Below are 26716 nucleotides of genomic sequence, written 5' to 3'. Positions count from 1 at the left end.
TTTCTGTATTGAGCTTCTTAGAGTAATTGTTTTAGAAAAAGCAAAAAGGATTTAAAAAAAAAAAAAAAAAAAAAAAACGGTCCTCCTCAGAGATTTAATGGGTTATTGAAATGCTAATAGACAAAGCAACCAGGGCCATTAAGGAAAGGTGCCCAGGGCAGAGAGATCAGCCTTGCTTCGGGATTTGCATATGCGCCTCCAGGCCTGATCTCCGCCCTTCCCCTTTCTGTGTTCACCAGAACTCCAAAAATCCTCTGCTTTTATTTTGGAGTTTTTCGTGTTGTTTTTGTTCTATGCCTGTCTCCTCTCTGCTGGGCTGGCTGCTCTCAGAGTCTCTGGTGTCTGGCCTCAGTCTATCTATGGTTGGAGTTTGAATCAGTAGAATGAGTTTCCGGTAAGAGCAGCCACTGCAATTCTCCCTTCTCCTTCCTGGAGCTGACAGCCCCTCCTCCCCCGGGACTGAGCCTGGCAGGGAGGGGCGCGGGTCCCCTGGCCGCAAAAACTTACAGATTTCGCTGATCCCAGCAGTTCCACATTTTCATGAGTGTTGTATGAAGTATGCCCAAAGACAGATTGCTCTGTGGTGTCCAGTCCACGCAGTTCCTGGCTTTTTACCTACTTTCCTGGAGGAGTAACTAAAACATACAGCTCACCAGTCTGCCATCTTGCCCCCTCCTCACGACAATCTTTTAATTCATTTTTCCTGTTAAATAATGTTTTCAGTTTTTTGTTGGCTTGTTTACAGTTTCTGGCTATAATGAATAGGCAGTTAGGAACATCCTTGTTCGAGTCTTTGTGAGGACATATGCTTTACTTCTTTTGGGTCAATACTTAGCAACAGAATTGCTAGGTCATAGGGTAGGTGCATATTTAGTTTCATGAGAAACTGCCAGACCTTTTCCCCCAGTGGTTGTATCATTTCACCCTTTAGCCAGCAGAGATTTGGTTGTGCCACCTCCTTGATAAGTTTTGGTGTGGTTGGGGTTTTAATATTAGCTGTTCAAATAGAATTGCAATGGTATCTTGTGATTTTAATTTGCATTCCCTGATTACTAACCAGGTTGAATACTTTGTCATCTGCTTTTTGGCATTCATATAACTTCTTTTGCAAAGTGTCTGTTCAATCTTTTGCTTATTTATTATTAGGTTGCCTTTAATTATTAAATGGTAGTTTTTGATTCTGAATAAAATATTTTGTCTGATATCTATTTTATGCGTATGTTCATCCAGTCTATAGCAGGCTTCTTCATTTTCTTAGGGGAGTCTTTGATGGGTGGTTTTTAATTTGATGATGTCTAATTTATCACTTTGTGTGTGTGTATGTGTGTGTGTGTGTATTGCTTTGTGCAAGCTGTTTAAGAAACCTTTGCCAACTCCCAAGTCTTTTTGAAGTTTTATCATTTTATCCTTTTCATTAAGGTCTCTGATTCAAATTACTTTTGTATTTGGTGTGAGGTAGGGGATCCAGGTTTGTTTTCTTCCTTATGTGTATCTATTTGTTCCAGTTACGGTCTTTGGCTTGGCATCTTGGTTTAAAGTCAGTTAACTGTATAAGTGCAGGTCTTTTACTGACTCTTGTCTCTGTTCCACTGATATATTTGCCTATCTTTATGCCAATTCTACAATGTATCTATTAATGCTGATTTTTAATATTTTGAAATCAATTTGTGTAAGTCCTCCATCTTTGTTCCTTTTCAAGATAATTTTGCTTATTTTAAATTCTTTTGCATATCCATATAAATTTTAGAATCTGCACAGCCATTTCTTCAAAAGATTATCTATAGATCACTTTAGGAAGAATGGATGTCTTAACACTATTGGATCTGCCCAATACAAATATTTCAGTTGTACAAAGATATCAAATGGTATATCTTTCCTTTTGTTTAGATTTTCTTTACTTTATTCTATGTTCTGTAGCTTTCCATATGGAAATCTTGCATATCATTCATTAGATTTATTCCAAGATAGTTGCTTTTTTTGATCTCTTGTTAATGGTATTTTTTTCTGTTTTATTTTCCCATTGTTTATTGCTAGACTATAGAAATACCACTGATTTTTAAATATTTTAAATATTGACTTTGTCACTTTGCTAAACATTGTTTGTGAATAATGATTGTTGTGCTTTTTACTTCTTTTTCTCGCTTTGCTGCGCTGGGTAGGCCCCCTGTTATGTGTTGAATGGCTTTGTGGGGGCTGACATCCTGCACCGTTTGCCATCATGGGGGTGACTGACTTGTTCACTGTCTAGCATAGTGCCTGGTGCATCCTGAATCGACATGAGCTGTGATAAGTCAGAGGTGGGCTGGAAGGATATGAACTGGTGATATATTTTTACAATTTCATGTTTTTTCTTTTTGTTCATAATTAAAATGTGCATTTTTCCTTTGTGTTCACATTCCCATTTGGTAAAACAGCAAAACAAAATAAATATTAAAAAACACAACACAAAACAAAACAGGGCTAATATCGTGATGGAACTGTTGTTTATCACCTGGAGTACCCTCAGTGCTCTTTCCATTGCAAGACTGATTTGTGTTACAATTTTAGACGGTCTCCGACCTTCACCGTGGGGATTCATTCTGACGGCTGGTAGAGCCTGCCTGTTAGTGAGCACACTGGGCCCTGTGGCAGGTTTGGGATGTGCTAATTCACACTGCTCCTTGCTCCTGCGTGTGCTCTAGGGGCTCCTCACCAGTGGAGTGGAGTTCGAGTCTCTCCCTGCAGCACTCTCCCTCCCAGCTGAATCCGGTCTTTACCCAGTGACACTCGTCGGGGTCCCGCGGACGACGGGGACAATCACTGTGAATGGTAAGGAGGCCCTCCTTGGTGATTTCCAGATCAGGTGGGATGGCAGACTTGTGTGCTGCGTCACTGAGGCCCATGACTCACCCTCCTCCTTCCAGTCCCAGCCAAGAGGAAAGAAGGACAGCTGCCTTCCCATGGGGTGATGGGAAAGCCAGGAGGATGGGCTGCCTTTCCGTGGGGTGATGGGAAAGTGTGCTTGGGTGGGTGCAGCAGGCCTGTGCCATGCTCCTGTTACCTCCACGCCCTGCCCAGCACCCGCCCCTTCCCCCCTCCTCACCTTTCCCCCTTCTGCTGTCTTCTCCAGTAAGCCTTTAACCATGCCCTCAGGGTCTCCCACTCCAGGAAGCCCTCCTTGCCTCGTGGTTTCCTCTAACTACGGCCTGAGGTTTTGCCTCCTCTGCTCAGACAGCCCTTTCCTAGAGTTGTTGTACATGCTGAGTCCACTTTTCCACCCCAGGTTGGTTGGTTAGGCCTCCTCACGACACTGAGGTCCTAGCAGGATTTTTCTGGCTAGATCCAGGGCCTACTTTTTGGTTTGCTTCCAGCTTGCTGCTCACAGCCTTTACCCCGCGCCCACCTCTTTCAGGGTCTGCTCTCCCCTTTGGCTCGGTGATTGCAACCCTCCTGCTTTCTGCCTGCCCCGTGACGCTGCCTGTTCAGTCTCCCTGGCCACTCTCCACCTGCAGGCACCGCCTCTGTGGCCAGCCCATATGTGGGTGCTGGGGGTGCTCCCCATGGCCTGCTCCGGTCTCTCTCCTTTTTCCTGTCCCTTTCCTCCCCCACCCCATTCTCTCCCCGTGTCCCTGCCCTTTCCCTCCGCACACCTTCTTTCCCTTCCTCCTCCCTTCCACTTCCCTCTCACCTGCTGTATCACGCAGTCCCTCAGCTCACCCACTTCTTTGGCTTCAAATGCCATCTCTGTGCTGACGATTCCTGGAGCCACACTCCACCCCAGCTACGTCCTTTTCCGGAACTCACGACTCGCATATCCGTCTCCTTGGATGTCTTGTAGACACTTCACATTCTGTGTATCCAAAACAGAGTCCGTCCTCTCTCCTCCCCAAAGCTGTGGCTCCTCTGTGGTTCCCATCTCAGTGAAGGCACCACCGAGTGGCCAGTTGCCCAAATTAGTTCCTAGGGCATCATCCTTAACTTACACACACTCCCCCACCCTGCGTATTGGCACTGTCGTTAGTGCTTCTCAAGGACTTCCACTTCCCCTCCACAGCCACCTGTCTTGCCTATAGTGACTCTCTTACAAGGCTTGTCACACAGCATTCCGACTGGACTTTCTGTCTTCAGGCTTGCTTGCTAATAAATCCATTTTCCATACTGCAGCCAAGTAATCTTTCTACAGTGCAAATCTGGTCATGTCCTTGCTTGACTGAGAGCCCCAGTATCTTCCCTGGCCCTGATTATCAAGGCTTGATCCCTTCACGTAGCTTTCAGAGCACTGTGTCACTGGCCGCTGCTTACCTCTGCAGCCTTCTTTTTTGCCCTTTCCCTCCTCTTAAGTTATCCTTCAGTCTCCTTTTAGTTCTGGAACCCTCCATGCTTCCGAAGCCTCTGCCTGTGCTCTTCCTTCCACCTGGGGAGCTCCTGTGCTCCTTTCAGTGCTCAGCCTCGCGCTCATTCTCCCTGGACACCTTCCTCACCCTCCCCACGTGGAACGAGACACCCTTGCCGGGTGCTGCCCCTGTGCTGGCCTCTGCAGGGGCTGGGCCCGTCTTGCTCAGTTGGACGCTCAGTGCCTCGCGCAGAGCCTGGCGTGCTGTAGGCCTGCAGCGGATGCTCATTGGCTGGAAGAGCAGACGTCTGTGGAGGGCCTGCTCTGTGAAGGGCCGATGCTCCGTGCTGGGACGCAATGCAGTGAGACGCAGCCCAGCCTCAGGGCGCTCTGTCAGGTGCGGGAGGCAGACGCACGCCCAGGTTAGGATGTCTTGTTGCCAGTGCGGAGATGGAGCTCAGCACAAGGCGCGTGGGAACTTAGAGACCTGAAGGGGAGAGGGGATAGAGGAAGGCTTCTGGGGTAAGTGACGCTGAGTTTTGAAGGGCAAGTGGAATTATCCAAATGAATGAGGGTTGGCAGGGGAGAGGAGTTGGGGGGAGGTGCACAGGGGCTAGGAAGGGGTTCCACATACAAAGAACAACTTGCACGAAGTCCTGGAGGTAAGAGAGAGCACGGTGAGTCTGTGGGGACTGCAAGTGGTTCAGAGTGGATGGAACAAGTAAAGGGGATGGCTAGAGATAAGTTCCTGAAGGTGGATAGAGGGCAGATTTACAAGAGACTTGCAGGTACAGTGCTAAAGGATTTTGGTTTAATACTGAGGGCAGTTGAGAGCTACTGAATTACTTGAGTAAGAGGGGAGACATAGTGAGATGGGCAGTTCAGAACCATCCCCCTGGCTGCTGTTGTGGAGAATGGACTGGAGATGAGCAAGACTGGAGGTTGGGAGAAAATTATGAAGCTTTGGCCATAATCCAGGCAGAAAACAATGAAGGTAGAACCATGGCTGTGGCTGGGCATTGGAGCAAAGGGGATAGATTAGAGAGGAGACAAATTGGATTGCCTGGTCTGATTAGTAACAGCTAATATGTTCATGGGTGAATAGTTGGAACCTTAATTACAACTTCTTAGTTGTTTGCCCCAGGTACAGACTAGTTTGTGTTCATTTTTTGGCATGCCTGGTGTGCGAGGTTCAAGGGCTCACCTTGTTTTGTTAGGCATAATTACATAGAGTATTTGTTACCAGATTTTTTGATTTGTTGGACAGGCACCTTCAGCAATGGGTAAGAAAAGGAAAATCATTGATTTTAATTAAGAATTAGAAAACAAAGTTTGTTTGATAGACCAAACCACATTTATATCAGTTTTTGTAGAAAGGAAAGTATGAGGGGGCATGAGTGCCAGATGTGGGTTTATGGGAAGGAAAATGTTTGCAAGTTAAATTAAAGATGGTCTTTTAAGATGTGTACTTTGTAAAGAAGGAAGTTAGAGTTATTTCAAGTTGAGAGACCAGTTTAAACTGGCAGAAGGTAAAGGAGAGAGTTGATGTGGCTATATAAGGGCCATAATGTGCCCTTGAGGTAATACCTCTCTTCTCTGGTTGATATACAACAGTTTAATGTAAATGCAGAATTGTCACTCTTGGCATTTAGCTATTGGATGTTGTTTCATTTGGTTACACAGTGAATGTTGTTTATAACAATTATCTTGTTATTTCAAAAGCCCTTTTAAAGCTTTGCTTAAATGACTTCAAGTGCTTATCCAACCAGTGGACTTTTTTCCCCTCAAAATGCTTGGAAATTTTGCTAATCTTAAATTAAAGTACTGTACACATTCAGCAAATTTATCATACCATGTAGCTGCTGTAATAGCAATAATTGGTTCTTGAACTTTCATCTATCTCTCAACAGAAGATTTAGAAGCATTTTTCAGATACTCATTAAGTCACATTATGTCCTCAAAAGAAATATTAACTTTCATTCTCATTTCAGAGATAGATAAATTTGAAAAGCAAATTAGTAATGGGATGAGATACTAATTATTATGTTGCATAGAGATTTATAGTTTACAGAGACTCCCGTAAACACTTTCATTTGGATCCAGTCAGTTTTGTGAAATAAGAAAACAGGCATCATCGTTGTCTCTACTTTATCTATGAGGAAATTAAGGAAATTAAAGGTCATGGGGGTTGAGTGTGGGAGCTGTGGGAGAGAGCTAGCACGTGGTGGGGCCAGAATCTGAACTCAGGTCTTCTGGAGAGGAACGCTCTTCTCTTTCCACCTACCTGGGCTGCCTTTGGAGGTGGGCGGGAGACTCAAAGCCGTTCCAGATGGCATGAGGATTTCTGTGTTGTTTCCCAGGTTACCATACCACGGTCTTTGGCGTCTTTAGCGACTGCCTTCTGGATAACCTCCCGGGAATTAAGAGCAGCGGCTCCACCGTGGAAGTCGTCCCTGCTCTGCCGAGACTGCAGATGAGCACCTCCCTGCCCAGGTGGATCTCACTTTTCATGGGCGGTGGCACGGGCACATAGTCCTTAGTTAGACGTCGCTTAACGGCACTGAGTCTGAGTTAATCTGTAATTCTCATGACCATAATATGGGCGTTTGTTAAGATAACCAGTTTGCTTAAGGTGAATTGGAACAAAGTTGAAGTCTTTCTTACCAAGATCAGAACAAAATGTGAAATTAGCCTTTGAAATCGTCAATTTTGTGAAAAATGGTTCAAGTTCAAGTGTCAGAGTACTTAAGAAAAACCTGAGCTTTTAAAAAGTAGTTCATTTTGTTAAGCATTGTAGAAAAGAATAAGGAAGAAAGGAAAATAAATCCAGGAGTCCTAGAGGCAATTACTGTTAATGCTTTGTGGCATTTCTTTATGATCTTTTCTCCTTTTTTTTCTTTCCTTGTTTAAATAGTTAAGATCATTCTGCATCATATTTAGTATCGTAGATGACTTTTTCCGTAAGAAAAAAATATAAACTTTTCCCCATGGTTTTACAGATTCATAAAAAATTTAATTTTAATGGCTTCAAAAAAGTATGTTATGATATCTTAAAATTGTGTTCCCTTGTTATTGGAACTTGGGATTGTCTCCGTTTTTGCTCTTATGAATGATGCTTTAATGCCTACCCTTTTGACTATTTTTATAAAATTTGTCTTGGGATTTTCTGAAATGTTTTTAAGCAGTCACATATTTAATGAGCTCTTTTCATTTGCCAGGCCCGTGCTAGGGTCTAGGGCTATGACAGAGAACAAGACAGTCCTGGCCCCTGCCCTCATGAGAGCTTACTGTTAATCGGGAGAGAGTGACAAGTGGCCCCAATCACAGTCTGTTTCTGAGGGGCCCTGAGGTGGAGGTACAGTGCCCTGTGGGCGAGCATAGGGCGCTCGGGAAAGCCTTCTTCCAGGAGGTCGTGTAACCTGTGGTATGAGAGGTGAGTGGGGAAGAGCTAGCCTTGTAAAATGGGCAGGCAGGAGCAGTTTCCCAACCAAGGGAGCAGCGTGTGAGAGACCTGGAAGGTGAGATGAAGCATCTTGTGATTGGGAACAAAATGGAATGTAGCAAAAATTAACTAAAAATGTATCAAATACCTAAATGTAAGAACTAAAAGTATAAAACTTTTGGAAGAAAACATAGGAGCAAATTTTTGTGTACTTGGGCTAGGCAAAGAGTTCTTTGATATGACACCAAAAGCAGAATCCATAAAAGAACATACGGATACGTTGGACTTCATCAAAATTGAAAACCTTTGCACTTCAAAAGAAACCATTAAGAAACTGAAGTGACAAGCCACAGACTGGGAGAAAAAGTCTGCAAATCATATATCTGATTTAGAACATGTATTCACAATATATAAAGAATTCTTGAAACTCAATAATAAAAAGACAAAGAGCCAAATTCTAAAATGGGCAAGAGATTTGAGTAGATATTTCACTACAAAAGATTTTTGAATAGTTAACAAGGAACCTGAAAGATGCTCAACATTATTAGTCATTGTGGAACTGGTACCAGAATGAGATTCCACTTCATACCCACTAGAATGGCTACAGTCCAAAAGACAGACAATAACAAATGTTGACAAGGTTGTGGAGAAACTGGAACCCTCAGACATTGCTAATATGCATGTAAAATATATCCACTATGGAAAACACTGACAGTTTTTTAGAAAATCAAACATGAATTTTTCATGTGACCCAACAATTCTACTTCGAGGTTTCTACCCAAGACAAAAGGAAACATTTTTTTGTATGTGAATGTTAATAGCAGCATTCTTCATGGTAACCAAAAAGGTAGAAAGAACCCAAATGTCCATTAACTGGTGAATGAATAAACAAAATATGACCTCTCCGTGCAGTGGAAAACTACTCAGCAGTGGAAAGGAACAGATCCTGACACAATCTCCAGTACAGATGAACCTCAGGAACACAAGGCTGAGGGAAAGAAGCCAGATGCAAAAGACCACAGACCATAGGATTCTATTTATATGAAATATCCGGAAAAGGCAGAGCTGTAGGGCACATGTGCTCTTTGCTACCCGGTACCTCTGAAAGAGATGTGCCACATCTGGTCGCGCTTGCCCTCGGTGTGGACAGAGCAGAATCCCAGGCAGCCCCACTGGTGGTTGGTCCTCAGCGGGAGAGCATGTGCCATGGAAGGCCAGTCCCTTTGTCATGGAATTGGGGTGGAGCGAACATTTTTGTCTTTTCTTTCTTATTTAAAAAAATTGTATGTAACTTACAATTTTTCTAAAGTGATTTTCTGAAGTATGTAAAAAAGTATTTAATTAATACTTTTAATTACAATTAAGTATTGTAATTAATCGAATGTAAATGTATCTTTGACTGATGCATTAAATTCATTCAGTAGTAGTTATTGATGCCCACCGTGTTCTCTAGGCTTTGTGGTATAGGACTAGCAATTAATAAACAATGCTCTTGACCATCCTTGCCCCCGTCGGAGTTCACATTCTAAAGGGACGATGACAAGCTGTTGTTAATGTCTCAGTACTCCTGTAATGTGAAAACAAGATGAGAGGTTGGTGCTCCCCTTTGAGGTGCAGAAGGTTTCATAGAGAGGTTTCACTTGGGCCTTAAAGGGATCACAAGAATTGGCCAGATAATCAAAGAAGGAAGAATATGGCAAGAAGAGGGAAATGACTAAATAAACACACAAGTGTGGACCAAGGAGAAATAAGTGCTATGAAGGAAAACAGAGCAGGCCGAGCCGGCAGAGCCACGGGGAGTCGAGTCTTCCTTTGTAGGGTGGAAGAAAGTTCTCTCGGCAGAGAAGACCTTGGAGCAGAGACCCAAAGGATGCAGGTGAAATGTGGGCACAGCGCCTCTGGCCAGCAGGTGCAGTGGAGGTGGAGCACTGTGACGTGTGGAGATGGCAGGGCTGGGGTGCGGGGAGCACTGACGGGGGGTGGGTGCCAAGGTGGGACTGCCAGGGTGTGCGCCTGTGTAGTCAGGGCCTTTCCTGCCTTGTCCGTGGTCAAGCAGCCAAAGGTAGCACATGTTTCACAGGGCAGGGCACCTGGGAGGCAGCTGTTAGACGTGCAGTGAACCTGGCTGGGTCCTGGGCCTGTGTAATCTATTGCTGGGACAGTTTTCTGAGTTGAACAGGTGGTTCAGATTTGAGATTCTTATTAATTTATTCAATCCGTATTCAGTGAGTGTCTATTAGGTACTCGGCATCTAGCTAATTACTGGTAGTACAGAAATAAAAATATTGCCCCTACCCTCAGAAAGCTTTTGGTCTTGTACAGGGGAGGGGAGAGCAGTCCCATCCGGAGGGATGGTAGCCCTGTCCCAGAGTGTTCATGGAACACGAGTGGAGCCCTCGTGGGAGTGTGGCCCCTTCATGTAGGTGACCCCAAGCTGCTTTCTGAAGCATGAGTAGGAGAAGAAGAGGGCTGGAAAGGGTGTTCTAGGCAGAAGGAACATCGTTTTCCAAGGGCAGGTGGCATAGAAGAGCCTTCTCTGAAGGGGTGCCGAGAGGCCAGGTGTAGAACCCTGGAGGTCAGCTCGGCTCTCCTTGGCTGCACTCAGCTCTGGGTGCCGGGGGCCTCCCCTCGCGGGCTTAATGCTGCTCAGTCCTGAGGCAGTCTTCCCTGGTGCAGACCATATATTAGAGGCCACATCCTCAGAAAAGAGGGCTGTGTGGGCATAGACCTCACACTTACCTCGCAAGGTCTTGTCCAGGTGTGGCAGGCTGAAACATGGCCCCTTGAAAGGTATGCACGTCACCTCCCTGGCCTCCGTGAAGGTGACTGTTTGAGTCTCCTAGGCTCCTCAAAGCTGCACACCATGAAATGGTTTGGCTTGAACATCAAGAATTTAGTCGCTTACAGTTGGAGTCTGGGAAAATGTCCAGATCAAGGCATCATCAAGGTGACGCTCTCTTCCCGAAGACCAGCTGCTGGCTACCCTCGGCCCCTCTGCCACATGGCAGTGTCTCCTGGTCTCTCCCTACTCTTCTGGGTTTCATGCTTTCAGCATCTTGCTTCCATGGCTTCCTCTCCCTCTGTCTAAATTTCATCCTCTTATAAAAGACTCCCGTAAAAGGATTAAGACCCATCCTGATTGAGGTGGGCCACACCTTAACTGAAGGAGCTTCATGAGAAGGTCCTGCCTAAGATGGGTTCATACCCACAGGGATGGATCCACTTTAAGCACATGTTTTTCTAGGGTACGGACAGCTCCAAACCACCACAGGGACCTTATTTGGGAAGTCTCTCAGGTGCAATTACGTTAAGAATCTTGAGTTGAGGTGATCATTATCCAGGTGGGCCCTAAAGCCCATGAAACGTGTCTTTCTAAGAGACACACAGGGAGGTTTGACAGGGATGAGGAGGTGGCAGTGCAGAGATTGGAGAGACGGAGAGATGGAGCCACAGGTCCAGGAGCACCTGGGGCCACTGGAAGATTCGGGAGGCTGGAAGGAGCCTCCCCTGGAGCCTTTGGATGGAGCATGGCCCGGCCCGGCCCACTCCTTGGTTTTGGACTTCTGGCCTCCAGAACTGTGAGAGGATAAATTTTTGTTGCTTTAAGTCCCCCCAGTTTGTGGTGCTTTGTTACAGCAGCCACGAGAAACTAATACACCAGGTAAACCCATATTCCCACTAAGTCATGGATTTCCCATTCCAAGTTATGCAACAGAGGCAAACGGTCTTCATCTATTCTTGAAGAACATTCTAGTTCCTCTCTGGAAGGAAGATCTGCTCCATCTCAGCCCCTGCCCAGGGTCCGGCTCCTGTTCTGGGCTGGGCATGTGTGGCTGCCATCCACCCCCACCTCGACCTGCTCGCGGCTGGGTGCTGGAGAGCCAGCTGCTCCTCCTGGGGCAGGTCCTGCTGCTGCCTGCGTCCCTCCACTCTTTTCCCACACCACCAGTTGTTAGAGCCACAAATGAACCTCGGGTTCCACCCAAGTACCTTCTCTGCAAATGCAAGTTGGCTGCATACAGCTTTTTTTTGAGAAGGTGTGTGTTCTACAATGTGGAAAGATGCTATTTATAGTGAAGATGTTGAGTCAGTTTTCTTTCCTTGACAGAGAAACTATTTTATTTCTTTGCTCATGAAACAGCTTGATTCACTTTGCGGCAATTTTCTAAAAATTTGGTAGGAACATCAGACTTCTGCCAGGGTCTCCATCACTGGTCTGGGGGTGCATCACTGGCTCGCAAAGCCTAATGCAGTGTAAACATCATATCTTTCCTCGGACAACGGATGTGCCAGACCTTCAGTGGACGGGCTGGGGTCTGCTGGTTTCTGCCTTGTCAAGGAGCAGCGCTAGGAAGAGTGGCCATCGGGGGTTGCTGGGGTGGCCTGGAGCCTCCTTGTGGATTTCCTGACACTTTTCTGATTCAATGAAGTGTAAAAATTTGGCTCATCTGCATTTAGACTAATTGTGGCTCCATGTGGAAATCCTTCAGGAACAAGGAAGAAGGTTGTGGGGTCCTAAGTAAATCCTTCCGGTCCCAGGAAAAAATGTTGAACCCTTTTTCCTCTGTGGTTGCCACCTCGCTCCCCCTTTCTTTTGTGGCCAAAGTTCTCCAGTTGGTTGTACTTTCAGGTCTCGTCTCCCACGCGTGGCTCCATTCCACATACGCTGGCTTTGTCCCCACTGCGTGACTGATGGCGTTTTCCCTGTGGTCAGCAGTCCCCTCCTTGCCAAGAAACCTCCTGTTTGCTGCCTGTGGTTGGGGATGGGACACTAGCGACAGTTTGCTTTGTGAATTGTTAAAGCCAGCGGTGCTGGGGTGGAGCTTACAGACTGAGGGGCTTAGTCCAGGAGGCCGAGGGAGCCCTGAGGCCCGGGAGGACAGAGGTGGCAGGACGCCCGCCATGGGCTGCCCTCTAGGCAGAGCGTGGGTCTCATCAGACCCGCCCGACCCCGGCAGGCAGCCCGATGGTCTGCACCCCACTTTCACGGTGCTTGGAGGCTCTGTTCAGAGTCTGTATCTGTGGGGTGGAATCCCGTATATCTTCTGTTCATCTCTGTTTTGTCCTGTTTCTTGTGTTCTTAGAAAGGTTCATTTAAATTTTCTTCCTATGTCTATGGATTTTTCCCAAGGCAGTTCTGTTCTGAGCATCAGATGTTTTATTTTTTGAGAGAGCAACACTTTCCAGGTTCATTTGGATACTTTTTTTTGCTTCATGCACTCATAGGACCCCAAGGCCCAGTGAGGGCGATCTTGTTTGTAACACGTATGTGACCCAGGTTTGCATGTGGAAAGCGCTGGGCTCGTGGCAAGTCAGCATTCGGTTCCTGGGCACTGACTTAGGTGTCAGAAGCCAGGGTTTCCTGTCCCTTATTTCTGAAGTGCTTAGGTGTGGTGATCCTTTAATTCATGTCACTATTTCGAAAGTGCTCTTGGTTTCTTTTCTCTTTCTCTTTCTTTTTTTCATATATTATTATTGTTACTACTATTTTAGATCTGCACATTCATTGCAACCTTCCTCTGGCGATGAAATAACTACTAATGTGTCTGTCCAGCTTTATAATGGAGAGACCCAGCAACTTATCATTAAATTGGAAAATGTTGGAATGGAACCTTTGGAGAAACTGGAAGTCACCTCAAAAATTCTTACTACCAAAGGTAGGTACTATAAGCAGGTTTGAGCCCAGGAATATTTATTTTCTTTACTTTCAAAGGAGGCACTTTTTTTAAAAAAATTCAGTTATATTGAGATATATTCACATACCATACAATCATCCATGATGTACAATCAACTGTTCACAGAACCATCTTATAGTTGTGCATTCATCACCCCAATCTATTTTTGAACATTTTCGTTACACCAGAAAGAATCAGAATAAGAATAAAAAATAAAAATAAAAAAAGAACACCCAAATCCCACCCCAGTCCCACCCTATTTTTCATTTAGGTTTTGTCCCCATTTTTCTACTCATCCATCCATACACTGGATAAATGGAGTGCGATCCACAAGGTTTTCACAATCACAGTCACTCCTTGTAAGCTACATTGTTATACAATCGTCTTCAAGAGTCGAGGATACTGGGTTGGAGTTTGGTAGTTTCAGGTATTTACTTCTAGCTATTCCAATATGTTAAAATCAAACAAGTGTTATCTATATAGTGTGTAAAAATGTCCACCAGAGTGACCTCTTGACTCCGTTTGAAATCTCTCAGCCAGTGAAGCTTTTTTTTGTTTCATTTTGCATCCCCCTTTTGGTCAAGAAGATGTTCTCAATCCCACGATGCCAGGTCCAGATTCATCCCTGGGAGTCATATCCTGCATTGCCAGGGAGATTTACACCCCTGGGAGTCAGGTCCCATGTAGAGGGGAGGGCAGTGAGATCACCCGCCAAGGTGGCTTAGTTAGAGAGAGAGAGAGAGAGAGGACCACATCTGAGCAACAAAGAGGCACTCGGGGAGACTCTTAGGCACAATTATAAGCAGGTTTAGCATCTCCTTGCAGCAAAAAGCTCCATAGGGGCCAGCCCCAAGACAGGGCTCAGCACACCAAGCCGTCAGTCCCCAATGTTTGTGAGAACATCAGCAACAATCCAAGTGAGGAGTCCAACACCTCTGCATCCTCCCCTAGCTCTTTGGGGGGGCCCGAATATATGTTTTTGTTCTCCACCCAAATTACTTTAGGATGTGTTGCTATTTCATTCTAATCTATACCGACCTACCATAGCTCACTTTCTATTCCAAGTTCCCTGTAATTGTAGTGTTTGAACAAACTGACTATAGAAGTTATACTGTTTAGAAAATATAGATCCTACACCAAATAAACATCTCTTCCCTTGGTCTTACATGGAAGTTGAAGTTTGAACACAGTCAGTTTCAACCTTTACCCTTTGGCCCGATTTGCTGTAGTCTTAACCAGATCTGCTTTATTCATATCTCTAATTGAAGTCTGGGATCTGTTTCAGCTTTTTTTTTTTTTTTTTAACAGTTGCTGTATGCATTAACACTGATACTCATATCTGCTGAGCTCTAGCTCTGCGTTTCAGGTGTAACACAGATACCCAATGTTCCAGAGACCAGTCAGGTTATACATTAAGGGATCAACATCTCAGAGTTTGGATACAGCCATTACAATTCAGGAATAGATTTGACTGCTGTAAGAGCTTACAATCTAGGGACCATTACAATAATCATTTCCCTGTTAGGCTGTGCCAAAGGAGGTGCTTTTAATAACCAGTGTTCAGGAAGTTTAAAAGTTACTCTCACTTCTAGTTTGGTGCCGTCTTGAAAGTGGCATACCAATTACACGTGAAGGAGACACAAGGTCATAGAACAATGTGTCCACCTGTGTATCACCAGGGCTCCTTACAGTACCTGAAGCTCAGGAAAAATACTTCTCAAGTGAATGGATGAGAGAGAAATGTTACCCCTTGGTCCCATCCCCTACTCCCTCCAGCTCAGTATTCTCCATGGGCTCGACACTCACACAGCCTCACCAGCTCCTCCCACGTGCCTGCACTGGGACAGAATTCAGGAGATGCTTTTGTCAGTGAGTCTATCCCAACACTGTCAACAACAAACACCTCCTCTGCCCAGCTGTCAAATTTGGTTTTTCCACCACTGCCTTGCCCAGGGCTCACCTGTCTCTGTTACTGAATCATTCTTCTGTGCTCATCTGCCCCTCTGGTCCGTCCTAGGATGGATAGGGCAAGCATCGTAACCTTTGCTTTACAGAGAGGCAAGTAAAAGCAGAGTTTGGGCAGCCTATGTACAGCCCCCTGCATAGCAAGTTCACGAGGCACCGCCAGGACTGGAACTTAGTTCTACTTCTAACTGTGAGGCGGGCGGCCTCCTGGATGAAAGACTAGTTAGTATATACCATATAGCATGGCACAGCCATTTACAAGTGAAAAATTAAAGCTGTCATTGTTTTTTTATTCTTGTCCCCAAATGCAGGACATTTATGTGTGGAATTAAATTAATGAAAGCAAACCATCTGCTTCCAAAATATGCAGAGGGAATAATTCCTGTCACTGAGATGTTCTGTAGTATCAAAAAGCTGTCAGTATTAATAAATGACCTACTATAGATGAGAAGATGGGAAGATGTCTTAAGCTGGAAACATGAGCGGGAGTTATGTGCGTGAGCAGGGGAGGGCAGCAGAGACAATGGAAGATTTGGTCGTGGATGTTAAGTAACACCTATTTCCATTTTAGCATTATCTTTATTTTAGGTCCAGTGAGTTTAGGTTCTTTCAGTTTTCTCTTAAATGTCTAGTCTGTGAAACTTTCCCACATGGAATTGAATTTTCCCTTCTCTGGGTTCCCATATTTTCTTTTTACTGCTATTAGAGTTATTTTATGTTTTATTAATAGTAATAGCTTTCACTTCTTAGTACTCCCCGTGTGCTTGGTGAGTGGCTCTGCCCATACTTTTTTCTCATGGTATCATCACAACCCTAAGCGAGCTGCTTTTTGGGGGTGTCTGCTCCTTTCACTGCCGCGACCCCGGTAAGAACAGTGCTGTCGTGTCATAGGCCGTCAATAAATAGAGTGTCATTCCCGACCTGATAGTCACTCAGTGTCACCTGACTAAACTATGGCGTTAAAATACTATTATTTCTGAAATTAAATTCTGCAGGCAGAATATTAGCAATATACACTACAATTTTGATTTATGTTTATCTTGTTATTCTTGACAAGATTTTGAAGAGCCCCTTCAGGCATCCCATTTTGTATGACAGTCCTGAAAGGGAAAAATGGAAACAGAAAGAACTATTTTTGAGGCATGAAAACGTATTAAATCTGACGATTGAGCTATTGAGTTTTCAGAAATGCTGCAGCTATGGAGCAGTCTTTTTGCATCGTCAATTTCCTCTGTGCTTTGACTTAAAAATACCTTGGCTGTTTGGCCTCAGAGGGAAATAAGCTGTTCCCTGTGAGTGAATTTGCCTGTGGCTTGAAAGTGCCACTTTTAAACAACAAAACTTAATGCAGAAATAATCAGTGCATTAGAAATCTTTCTAAGGTTACCATATGCTTGGAAATACGAGAATTCTGACACAGAAAAATTCACAGGCCTTTGTTTAGTTAAAGGACTTTTGTGTGGGTAGGGGCCTGAATTGGGGTGGTGATTTTCAACCCCTGTCCTGCCGGGCTGCCTGCCTGTGCACCCCTGGACCCAGCTGTCACCCTCCCGGTTTTCATGCAGGTTTTCTTTCCCTTTCCTTGGTGCCGTGCTAGTTACTTCTGTCAGTGCAGGTTTCTAGCACAGCCTCTCCGCAGCCCAGGGCGATGAGAAAGACATGGGTTTTGGAGTCCAGCAGACTTGGTTTCCAGGCCCCACTCTGTTAGCTGTGGGACTGGTCTCCAGCAAGTTATCTGACTACTTGGGGTGTAGCATTCCCCTCTGGATGCCAGGGGATCTGTTCCTTTCTCTGCAGTAACTGGAAAACGAGCACAATGTCTCTGAAGCACCGAGTGCGGTTTCCTTCCCGGTTAGTGGTGGAGCGAGCTAGTGGTTTCGATTCCCCGCTTTGCACGTCTGGTCTGCTGGGGGCTGGGAAATCGGAGTGTGAGGACTGTCAGAGCTGCCCCGACATGAGCAAAGGCATGCCCCCGTGGGGGACAGGTGCCTGGGGCTGCCTTTCCTGGGCTCGGCTCTGTCGGCCGGTCAGAGACCATCCTGGCTCTCTCCTTGCTCTCAGGTTTCCTCCAGGATGGCGAAGGGCAGTGGCTCCCCGGGGGGTGAGGGTGCACTTGTGTTAAACAGCAGCACTTCACCACCAGGAAGCATATAGTAGGGTCAGCACGAGCCCTGCTATTGCACAGGGAGTACAGCCAGGAAAGGTGAGGAGGGGGCGCATCTCCGGAGGCTGTGGGCAGACCCCCAGCGAGGCCTCCTTGCTCCCTAGTGTGGTTCTCAGGCCGGGGGCTCACTTGTCAGCTGGCTGGAGTGCCCTGGGGGAGGCGCCTTGCCCGTCAGCTTTCTGACTTCTCTTCGGCCTGGTCCATTTCTGAGTCATTTGTGCAGTGCTGTCTTTATTTATTTTTCTCTCTCTTTTTAAGTTTAACATTATGGCAATACAGGGCACAGTTTTGAAAATAAATGTGTAGAGAAATGGTTTGCTACTTTTTAGCATTGCCAAATAGTGAAGTGTCTTGGGGAGTGGAGCAAAAAGGACTTAATTTCTTTGATATTTTCTTCTGGTTTTCATGCTGAGTCCCCACTTGCATCTTTGCATGTGGCAGAGACAGGGACAGAGCTGAGAGTAGGCTGCTGTGGCCGGCACTGGTTAGTGGGCAAAGGGGACTAGTAGAAAGAGCCCCAGGACCAGGCCGTCCTCAATTTTAAACTTAGTGATTATGATTAATACAGTCTTTGGAATCCCCCTGACTTGGTTTGAATCCTGGTTTGCTACTTACTGGCTACCCTGGACCAAGCTGCTTGCTTCTGTGGAGAATCTGCGTCCCTCCTAATGGGGATAGGACTACCCAGCTCTCCTCGTCGTCGTGTCACAGGTCATGCTCGTACTAGTGTCTGGAGGTTTCTAAGCAGTCAATAAACATGAGCGATTCCTATAAGCTGCTGGTTGCAACTGTCATTGTTATAAAAATGTCAGTTCGTTTGTCACCTTTCTTAAACATTTTAATAGCTTTCTTAACTTCAGTTTCTTAGCCTGGTGTTCAGAGAATCTGGTCATCTGGCCTTGCTGCCTGCCTTTCTTCCTCTCTTCTCTGCATAAACACTTGCCTGGTATCTTCTGTGCTTCGGGGAACAGGGCAACAGTGGTCCCTGTGCTCCGGAGCTCCCGGGGGAGGCTTGACTGTGAGCAAGTGTAACGTGTGCCACGGAAGCAGTGGGACAGGGTGGTGGCTGTGGCAGGATGCCCTCTCAGTTGTCCTTTCCCATCACTGATTCCTCTGCTCAGCTCAGCTCAGCTCGTGCCGCCTCCTGGAAGCCTTTCCTGTCCCTTCAAGTAGCATTAGTTACGCCACTCCTACTCACAGTGCGTTGCTTAGACTTCCGTTACAGTCGCACTTACCTCACTTGGCTTCGTATTATTCCACAGTCACGTAGCTCCATCCATTTGGAGACCTGTCGCCGTGCCAGGCACATGCATAAAACATGAGGCCTATCCTGGCGGAGCTCGCAGCGTAGTGTAGGAGTCAGACACGCTCACTGAAGTGAACTGAATTCTGACTTCAAGTCCTGCATTGTTTCTGCTACGTATGATTCACCCCTGTGAATGGATTTATTGGTTTGCTTCCTAGAAAGACATTGGAGTTCAAGACTGATTAGAATTCATTCAACTTGGTGCCTCCTTGTGTACATGATCACAGTGTCTTTCTTGTGCAATTGAGCATTTTACAGAGTTCTAGAGTCACACTGCGTAAGTTTACAAAGCAGTTAATCTTAAGACACAGTGAAATGATTTTTAATCAGTACTGGGAGACATGATACAGCTCATTGGGAGCATGGATGGGATACAAATATCAGGACAAGGAGGGGAGAAGGAATGAGGAAGTCTGACCCTGTGGTCTGGGACCTTTCGAATGTCAAATTCCCGCTTAGTTGTTTGGGGTCCTCTGTGTGTCACGGATGCTGACGGCACAGACGACACGTGTCCTGGCGTGGCTTCAGCAGTACTCTGCCCTTCCCAAGATCACAGCCCCCGAGAATGCCTACTCAAAGATGTAAAACGAGGCAAAAATCACTATTTAAAATTGAAATATGGCACTCTTCCACAGGTTTGTTACCAAGGTTAAACAAGTAAACATTTTAAGGGGTAGACTATATAGCAAAGTGTTGAACCTGGTTCTACCCACTTCTCTATGGTCTTGGACAACTTACCTACACTTACCTGCCCAAGTAGGACTTACTGGACAGTCTGGTTAAAGCTCTCGGCATGGTGCCTGCTCCACAGACACTGCATGGAGGTTAGCTGTCTGCTGGTCATTGTGGCGCTAACAGCACCCAGCACTCAGTAAACATTAATTTCTTCCTCCTCCTCTTCCTTTTGGTTGTGTTTGGTAAGTGCTCCCCATGGCACAGTTGAAATCACAGTTGATGATTTTTTTTTTTTAAGTTTCCTTTTTCATTAACAAACAACTGCCTCCAGTGGCTCTGTGTTTGTGTGGTATCAGCCTTGGGTCCCCTGCAGCCACCGCGGCAGTGGGGAGGCCCTGAGGTGTCTTGTGGTTCATTTAAAAGAGTTACCGCCTCTGTCTAAACACTTCTTGTTAAAGATGAAAAGCCATCCACAAAGATGAGAGTGTGGAAGTGATAGCCTTTGGATTTAACTTCCCCTATGCGTACTAGTTACAGTGTTTACAGCTTTACCTTCTAATAGGCTAGATTGACAGCTGAAAGAATTTGTTCTCTCATACAAATCTGGGGGCTTAATAGGTCCACTTTTTTAGTGCAAGCCACTAGGACAGTGAGATAAGATTGGGGCAGTTCTTTACTTTAGCAAACAATTATTGAACCTGTTCTGTATATAATGATGTTACAAAAATTTAAGAGATTCTCAGATTGAGAGGGACCTCCTTTATCAGCTGGTCTGAGCTTTTGGGGACTTCTTGTACCACCCCCTCATCTTATCTTACAGTGTGAGTGAGATCCACCCTTTCCCCCCATGTCCTTTGTCTCCTTGAGGGCAGGACCTGTGTCTTATTTACCTCCTTTTTCTAAGAGTCTTAGGTCAGTGCATGACATGAGAGTATCTAGTGCTTCCAGTTCATGTCCATTAAATGAGTGAAATAAGCAGTAGAAAGTAAAAAGCAAATGAGTGAATATTAACATAGTGCTTTACAGGTTATGGAGGATTTTCATATAAATTAAGCAGCTCCTGTGTGTCCAGTGACTATGCTAAGACCTCAAGGTGTCTTGTTTTGCCCCACAGTAGAAGATAAGGGACTTCATCTGGCCAAGGAGCTGTAAGTGGCAGTGCTGGGATTCAAGTTCAAGTTTTTCTGGCCATGAAGCTCGCATGCTTGACTATTACATTTTATTTCCTACCATCTCTTATCAAGATACTGTGTCAGAGCACCGCAGTAGTGTGGTTCTTTTTTAATACTCTCGTCTCTCCTTATAATGCTGCTTGGGTTAATAGTCCAGATAAATGGTGAGAGTCAGACTAGTACAATGGAAAGAGTGTGGGCTTGCTAGTCTTGGTGTGGAGTCTTGGTCCTATTGCTTACTAGCTGTTTGGCTTTGGGTAAGTTGCTTCAACTCTCTGAGGTTTAGTTACCTCTTTTATAACAAATGAATAATATAGCTATAATGAGAAGTTAAAAGATAGTACTTAGTAGATGGCGTTTTCAATGATTGTTTTAATAAAGAGCTCTTGGAGAAGAATTTGCCTTGAGTTCCATGGGCCTACACCTTCTCTTCCCTCCAGAGTGGCCCAGTTTTGCCAACTTAGCATGGGAAGTGGAAAGGAGAGGCTGAGCCTGCCCAGTTACTTTGGACCAGCTCTTTTATAAGCCTGGTCAAATTCTTTTAGGCATTTGACCACCCACCCAGGCTCAGCAGAGTTAATGTACTGCTTCAGAGAAGTTTATTCAGCCGGGCAGAGCTGAGTCTGGAGACTCGGACGGTTGATTGCTGTCCTTGTCATAGTACCTGGCCGTGATGTAGGGCACTGTAGTGGGCAGCTGCAGTGGCTCCTACCTCTCCTTGCTCTCTCGGTGGCTGTGAGGGATTCTCCTGCGTCATCTGCATGATGTCCTGATCCTGAGTGTGGACTGCAGGCCAGACTCCCAGGATTTCTTACATATTGAATTGGAGGGGTGGGGGGAGGTGCACTTAGACTCAAGAGTGAACCTGTAGCATGTTTATATATGTAATTTTTGTTTGTTTTTTGTTTGTTTATAAAAGTGTAATATGTATTCTTTATAGAAAATTTGGAAAATACTAAACAATTTAAAATTACCCATGATCCCTCTACTCAAAGACAATCAAAAGTAGCATATAGGTGTGTTTCTTCCTTTTTTTCTATGTGAATATTCTTATATAGTTACAATGATACCATACATCAATTCAGCATTCTGCTTTTTTCATGTCACTTTTGTCCATGTTCTTTCATGATGAATCTAAAACAATATATTGGAGCACATTCGCACAGTCGGCATTGTGTACTTATTGAGCACCTACTAAGTGTCAGGGGCCTTTAGTCATTGGATAGGGGGGGATTCTGATGGCAGCTGACACTAATGTGTGCTTACTGAATGCCAAGCACAGAGCTCCATGTCCCATGAGAATTCTTCAGTCCTCACACAGCTTTGGTGAAGGGGTACTGTTATTGTCCATTTTTAAGGATAAAGAAGTTGGGGTAGAGGAGTAGGCGAAAAACTAGCACTTTTCAAATGCTTATTTTACTCCAAGTCCTGTTCTAAGCATTTTGCTTTTTTTTTTTTAAACTCTTTTAATGTTCATGCCAGCCTATTTCATAGAAGAGTAAACTGAGGCACACAGAGGTTTGGTAACTTGCCTAAGGATACCCAGCTACAGCCAGGATTTGCACCCAGGCAGTTGGTGTTTAAGTTGGTTCTGAGCCAGCATGTACCTTGCCTCCTGGAGGTGGTGGTGAGCTTCAGAGGTGGGGTCAGGTCCCTGCCTTCCCTTCGTCGATGACTTGCTGGAAGAGCGAGCCATGTAACGCAGGGGGTGATGTTCTCATAGAGGTGTGTACGTCGGTGCACTGAAGGAGTACTGTTTACTTCCACCTGAATCAGGTGGGAAAGGCATCACAGAAATCTGCTGTTGGGTTTGAAGACAGGTAGGAATTCACCCTGCAAGAAGGAGGAATGGGCATTGTGGGCAGAGGGAGCATGTGTGGAGGGTGAGTAAGGACAGAGGGTGAGGAGAGGGGCGGGGGCAGGAAGAACTGGAGAGAGGGAGACCAGATGCCCTTCCCGAGGCATTTCGGTGTGGTCGGGTCCAGCATGGAGATGTGCCGAGAGCCCTCCCCTGCTCCTCCCCCTCCAGGGGTCATGTGCGAGTCGTGGGAAAGGACCTGAGTGAGCAGCTGGCTCTTGGGGCCTATGCTTCAGAAAAGGCCTGCTGGAACCTTTGCAGGGCCTCAGTTTCTCACCTGGTGCTTGTCTTTTGTAGAAACACTGGGCAGTGGTACCCTAGCAGCTGGACAGGCCAATTAAGGAAGCTGGCATGAGGTTCCCATGCCCCTGGGGCATTGGGGTCAGCATTCCCAGCAAGCAGTGCCCAAGTACTTTTTTCTCCTGGCTTCACATAATTTAGCTCTCTTATCCCATTCCATTCTGAATTAATTGCCTGGATTGGAAAATAAAAGTGGAATTTAGTCATCTTTTTTTAAACAATCATTTATTGAATATGAGCTCCGAGGTCATTGAGAGGATCTTGCTACTATAAATGGTTTGTAAGGGAGGCAGGTAATTTCCATTTTGGAGTTGGGTGCTGGCAAAACACCCAGAGAATCTACCAAGCAGGTGGTTGAAATTGCAGCACTAGTAGTTCAGATAGGGGTCAAGTAAGCTTGTAAAGATAATCAGTATTCCCTGGTTAGGTTAGGACCATGTGCTAAAAGAATAAATAAGTCATTTTTGTTGTGTTAGCAAGCATCTAGAATCTCTGGATTATTACATAGGAAGAAGATGATAAGATCAGAGTGTGGAGGCATTTTGAGGACAATGTCAATTACGTTCATCACACAAGCAAGGGAAGGTGTAAACCCACATAGGACAAGTCCAGAATCACGTGCACAGGTTCACTCTCCCTCTCTTTACCCTGCCTGACTTTTCCTCATCCTTCAAGTCTTGTCTGAATATCAGTCTCTCCAGGAATTTTTGGAGGATCACTTGTGTCTGTGTATACTGCCAAGTACCCAAGACTTTCCCTGTCATGACACACGTCGTTGTTGTGGCCTCCGAATTTCTGTCCTCTGCCAGGCCAAAGGTACCAGGCCTTTGGCAAAGGGTAGGGGAATGGTCCTCTCAGCCCCTGGTCCAGGAAGCTTGGCTGTTACGATATGGAGGATAGAGCCTGCCAAGAGGCACCTGCGGGGTATGGCAGCACCAGGGAAGAGCCCCCTAGTTCAGGGGCTGCGGGTGGTGTGGCCGCGCGCTGGTGAGCACTCTGGGCTGAGCACTGGGAGATGGTGGGGAAGGCAGCCAGGCAGAGAGGGCCAGGGGCAAGGGAGACAGTTCCAGCCGGAGGAGCATGATGGGGCCAAGGTCTGCGCCCAGGGCAGCATGTCCCAGCCGCTCCTCAGAGGCGCTGTCGGCTGATGGGGAGAGGGCCCTGTGCTCCACCCGGGCTGTGCCTCCTCTCTGCGATGGCTCCGAGCGATCCCGCCAGCGCGGCTCTTCCCAAAGAGGGGCGGCCTGACCCGGCGCTACACAGAAGCTGGAGGACTCTTCCCCAAACCAGCTCGAAGTGGGAATGTGAGTTAGGGTTTTATAGGTAAAGGAAGGGGGTAGGGGTCCACAGTGATTCATTCTTATCAGGTCAGCGATGACATTGGATTTTCGTGAGGTGGGCATGAGCAATTCCTCAATCCTGTGTTTTCTCACATGTCTTATTCCAGCTTTAGTGATTAGATTTAGATATTGATGTGCCAGCTCTTACGTGCAGGGTCTCCATGACTCTTTTCTTAGCTGATTCTCAGGAATGTCAGACTTTTGTCTTTTGAGGAGGATGTCACTGATTCACTGGGCCGCAGGGTGTTCTGGATGCTGTTCTGTAAGCAGAGCTGGGAGGGTCTGGTTAGTGTCCCGGGAGCTAAGTACAGAGAGTAGACTGCTGAGCCCAGCCAGGGCCAGCATAGTTTCCAGCTATCACGAGTTCTTTTCCAGTTTGGAAGCTTTTGGTCACAAGGCACGTCTCTGTCCCTTTTGGGCGTGCGTGACTCACCTTCTGAAGGACTGACCCCAAGAGTGGCATCCACACATCCCGCCAAGCAGCAGAGCCTAGTGTTGTGTGCTGGGGCAGGTTTCACAGCAGATGCTTCAGAAGCCTGTTATGGTAGTTAAATATGAAAGGAATCATTGTTTTGCACCCCTTGCTATTTCTCCCCAAAGCTCTAGCTGAAACCTTTAGATTTTTATCCTGTAATTATAGTGGCTAATCTTGGATCTGTGACTCACTTTCTTCCACTTTTGGTTATTCTTATTGACCCTTCCTTCTTCATTATTTGAGATTCATGCTTCCCTCCAATTCTCTATTTCCATTTCTGACTCTAAATTCCCATGAGTCTTTTTCAACACCCACAGCTTCTTGAATCCACCCCAACCCAGGGATTCATACCTCACATTGTTGTAAAAGCCCTACTTTCCAGGAACCAGCACTCTCAACAATTCAGTCACCTGTTTCTCAGCTGTATTTTTCTAGATCATTCTAAAATAAACACCCAGTATATTATTGAGCACCCATTATATGCTAAGTCTCCTACTTAAACCATCTGAATGACATTGGTCACATACGTTAACTTCCTTGGTTTCCTCGGTTAAATGGGGTAATGACCGCTACTTCACTGGGTTATCCTGAACATTAAGTGAGACAACATGTGGAAATCATTGGTACTTTTGAGGTATTGAATAAATAAGTAAACAGATGAAGTGATGTGGTTTCTAAACACCTCTCAAGGAAGCCAACCCCGGTCTGTTCCTGTTGGTTAGCATCCCTTCCAAGGCTAGCACCGAGACATAAATGTGGTCTGTTAGCCTCTTTGGACCAGAGCTTCGCCGGTTCTGATGGACTGTGCCCTGACTGAGCACACCTCTAGGAAGATGTGACTTACTTTAACCTCATATCCTTGCAATCAGCAAAACCCACAGATCTTTTTTCTTTCATGTGGACCCTGGTCAAGCCATGTCTTCCACTGAATTCTTGTGAGGTTGGCTTGTGCGTCCTAAGAGTAGGACTTTATACCACCCTACCACAGGGGCATCCTTGTCCAGGAAGTGTAATGTAATGGCTTTGGAGTCATTTGGAGCTAGATGCCTAGATCTTCTCCCTAGCTCATGACCATGCACAAGTTACTTAATCTCTCTGAGCTTCCGTTCTTTATTTAGAGAGAGGAAATTTGGCACGGAGAATTGGTTTGCACAACGGGAGATGGTGGGGCAACCCAGAGGGTCGCAGCAGCAGCAAGCAGCTCCCACCTCTGGGCTGGAGGACAGCAGGGGGAGGTGTTAGCAGAGCTGGAAGTGAGGGCCTTCTGGAAGAGTGGGAACCACAGGGGCTGGTCTGGTGGAAGGGGGACTGTTGGGGGGCTGGGGTGGGTGTATGGCACAGGCTGCAGCCTTGGGGGTGACCCAGCTGCTTCCTCAGGGGTGCACATGGTGCCCTCATCCTCCGATTCCTCCCATTCTCGCCTCCTTCCCTAGTGGTTTTACCTTCAGTTTGTAAAGTGCCGTAATCTTGTCAGCTCTTTCCAGATACTATTTTGCTCAATCTATAAAACAACTCTGTGAGATAGTAGTTGTTATCCCATTTTATAGATGAAGGAACTTCGGCTTAAAGGAACCATTACTCTCCATGGTACTACACTTAATAAGTGTCAAAAGGTATCAATGCAAGGTATTTGGCTCCAAATCTTAGGGTCTCTTAAGGAGAGAGTCAGGATTGCACTCAAGCCAAAGAAGCTTAAGCTTCACAGGCCCTCACTTCTGCAGGTCGTGTCCAAGGTGCTATATCTCATTTTCATTCCTGCTTTTGTATTCTTTTTTTTTTTTTTTTTTAAAAAAGAGTGTTTCTCAATGTATAGGATTTGCCCCACTAAACTTGGATCTGTCTGTTTCAAGATGATGAAATAGAGAAATATTTTGTTACAGAGAAATTTACTTTAACTCTGATTTATTTTATAATAGCAAAAAAAAATGGCATTTATTTTGTCAGTGAGAAGAAGCTGCTTACTAGGAGTAAATATACTTGACTTGAAGCTTGATGCTTTTAATAATACCTGCTAGTTTGCCTCTTTTGCCTC

The 26716-nt window shown here is 45.7% G+C and overlaps 1 protein-coding gene across 1 annotated transcript in view; it reads left to right on the top strand.

Annotated features, from left to right (window-relative positions):
* The window catches only part of TRAPPC9 (trafficking protein particle complex 9), a 743379-nt gene that overhangs the window by 192016 nt on the left and 524647 nt on the right, over window positions 1–26716 (top strand). Inside the window, exons 13-16 of the mRNA XM_037803518.1 lie at window positions 2682–2808; window positions 6673–6805; window positions 13248–13428; window positions 22839–22855. Coding sequence (XP_037659446.1) covers window positions 2682–2808; window positions 6673–6805; window positions 13248–13428; window positions 22839–22855 — 458 coding nt within the window. The remainder of the gene's footprint in view (window positions 1–2681; window positions 2809–6672; window positions 6806–13247; window positions 13429–22838; window positions 22856–26716) is intronic.

The sequence above is a fragment of the Choloepus didactylus genome, chromosome 14 (assembly GCF_015220235.1).
Source record: "Choloepus didactylus isolate mChoDid1 chromosome 14, mChoDid1.pri, whole genome shotgun sequence".
Classification (NCBI taxonomy): domain Eukaryota; kingdom Metazoa; phylum Chordata; class Mammalia; order Pilosa; family Megalonychidae; genus Choloepus; species Choloepus didactylus.
The sequence above is the reverse complement of the archived record's forward strand: the minus strand, read 5'-3'. Positions and strand labels throughout refer to the sequence as shown.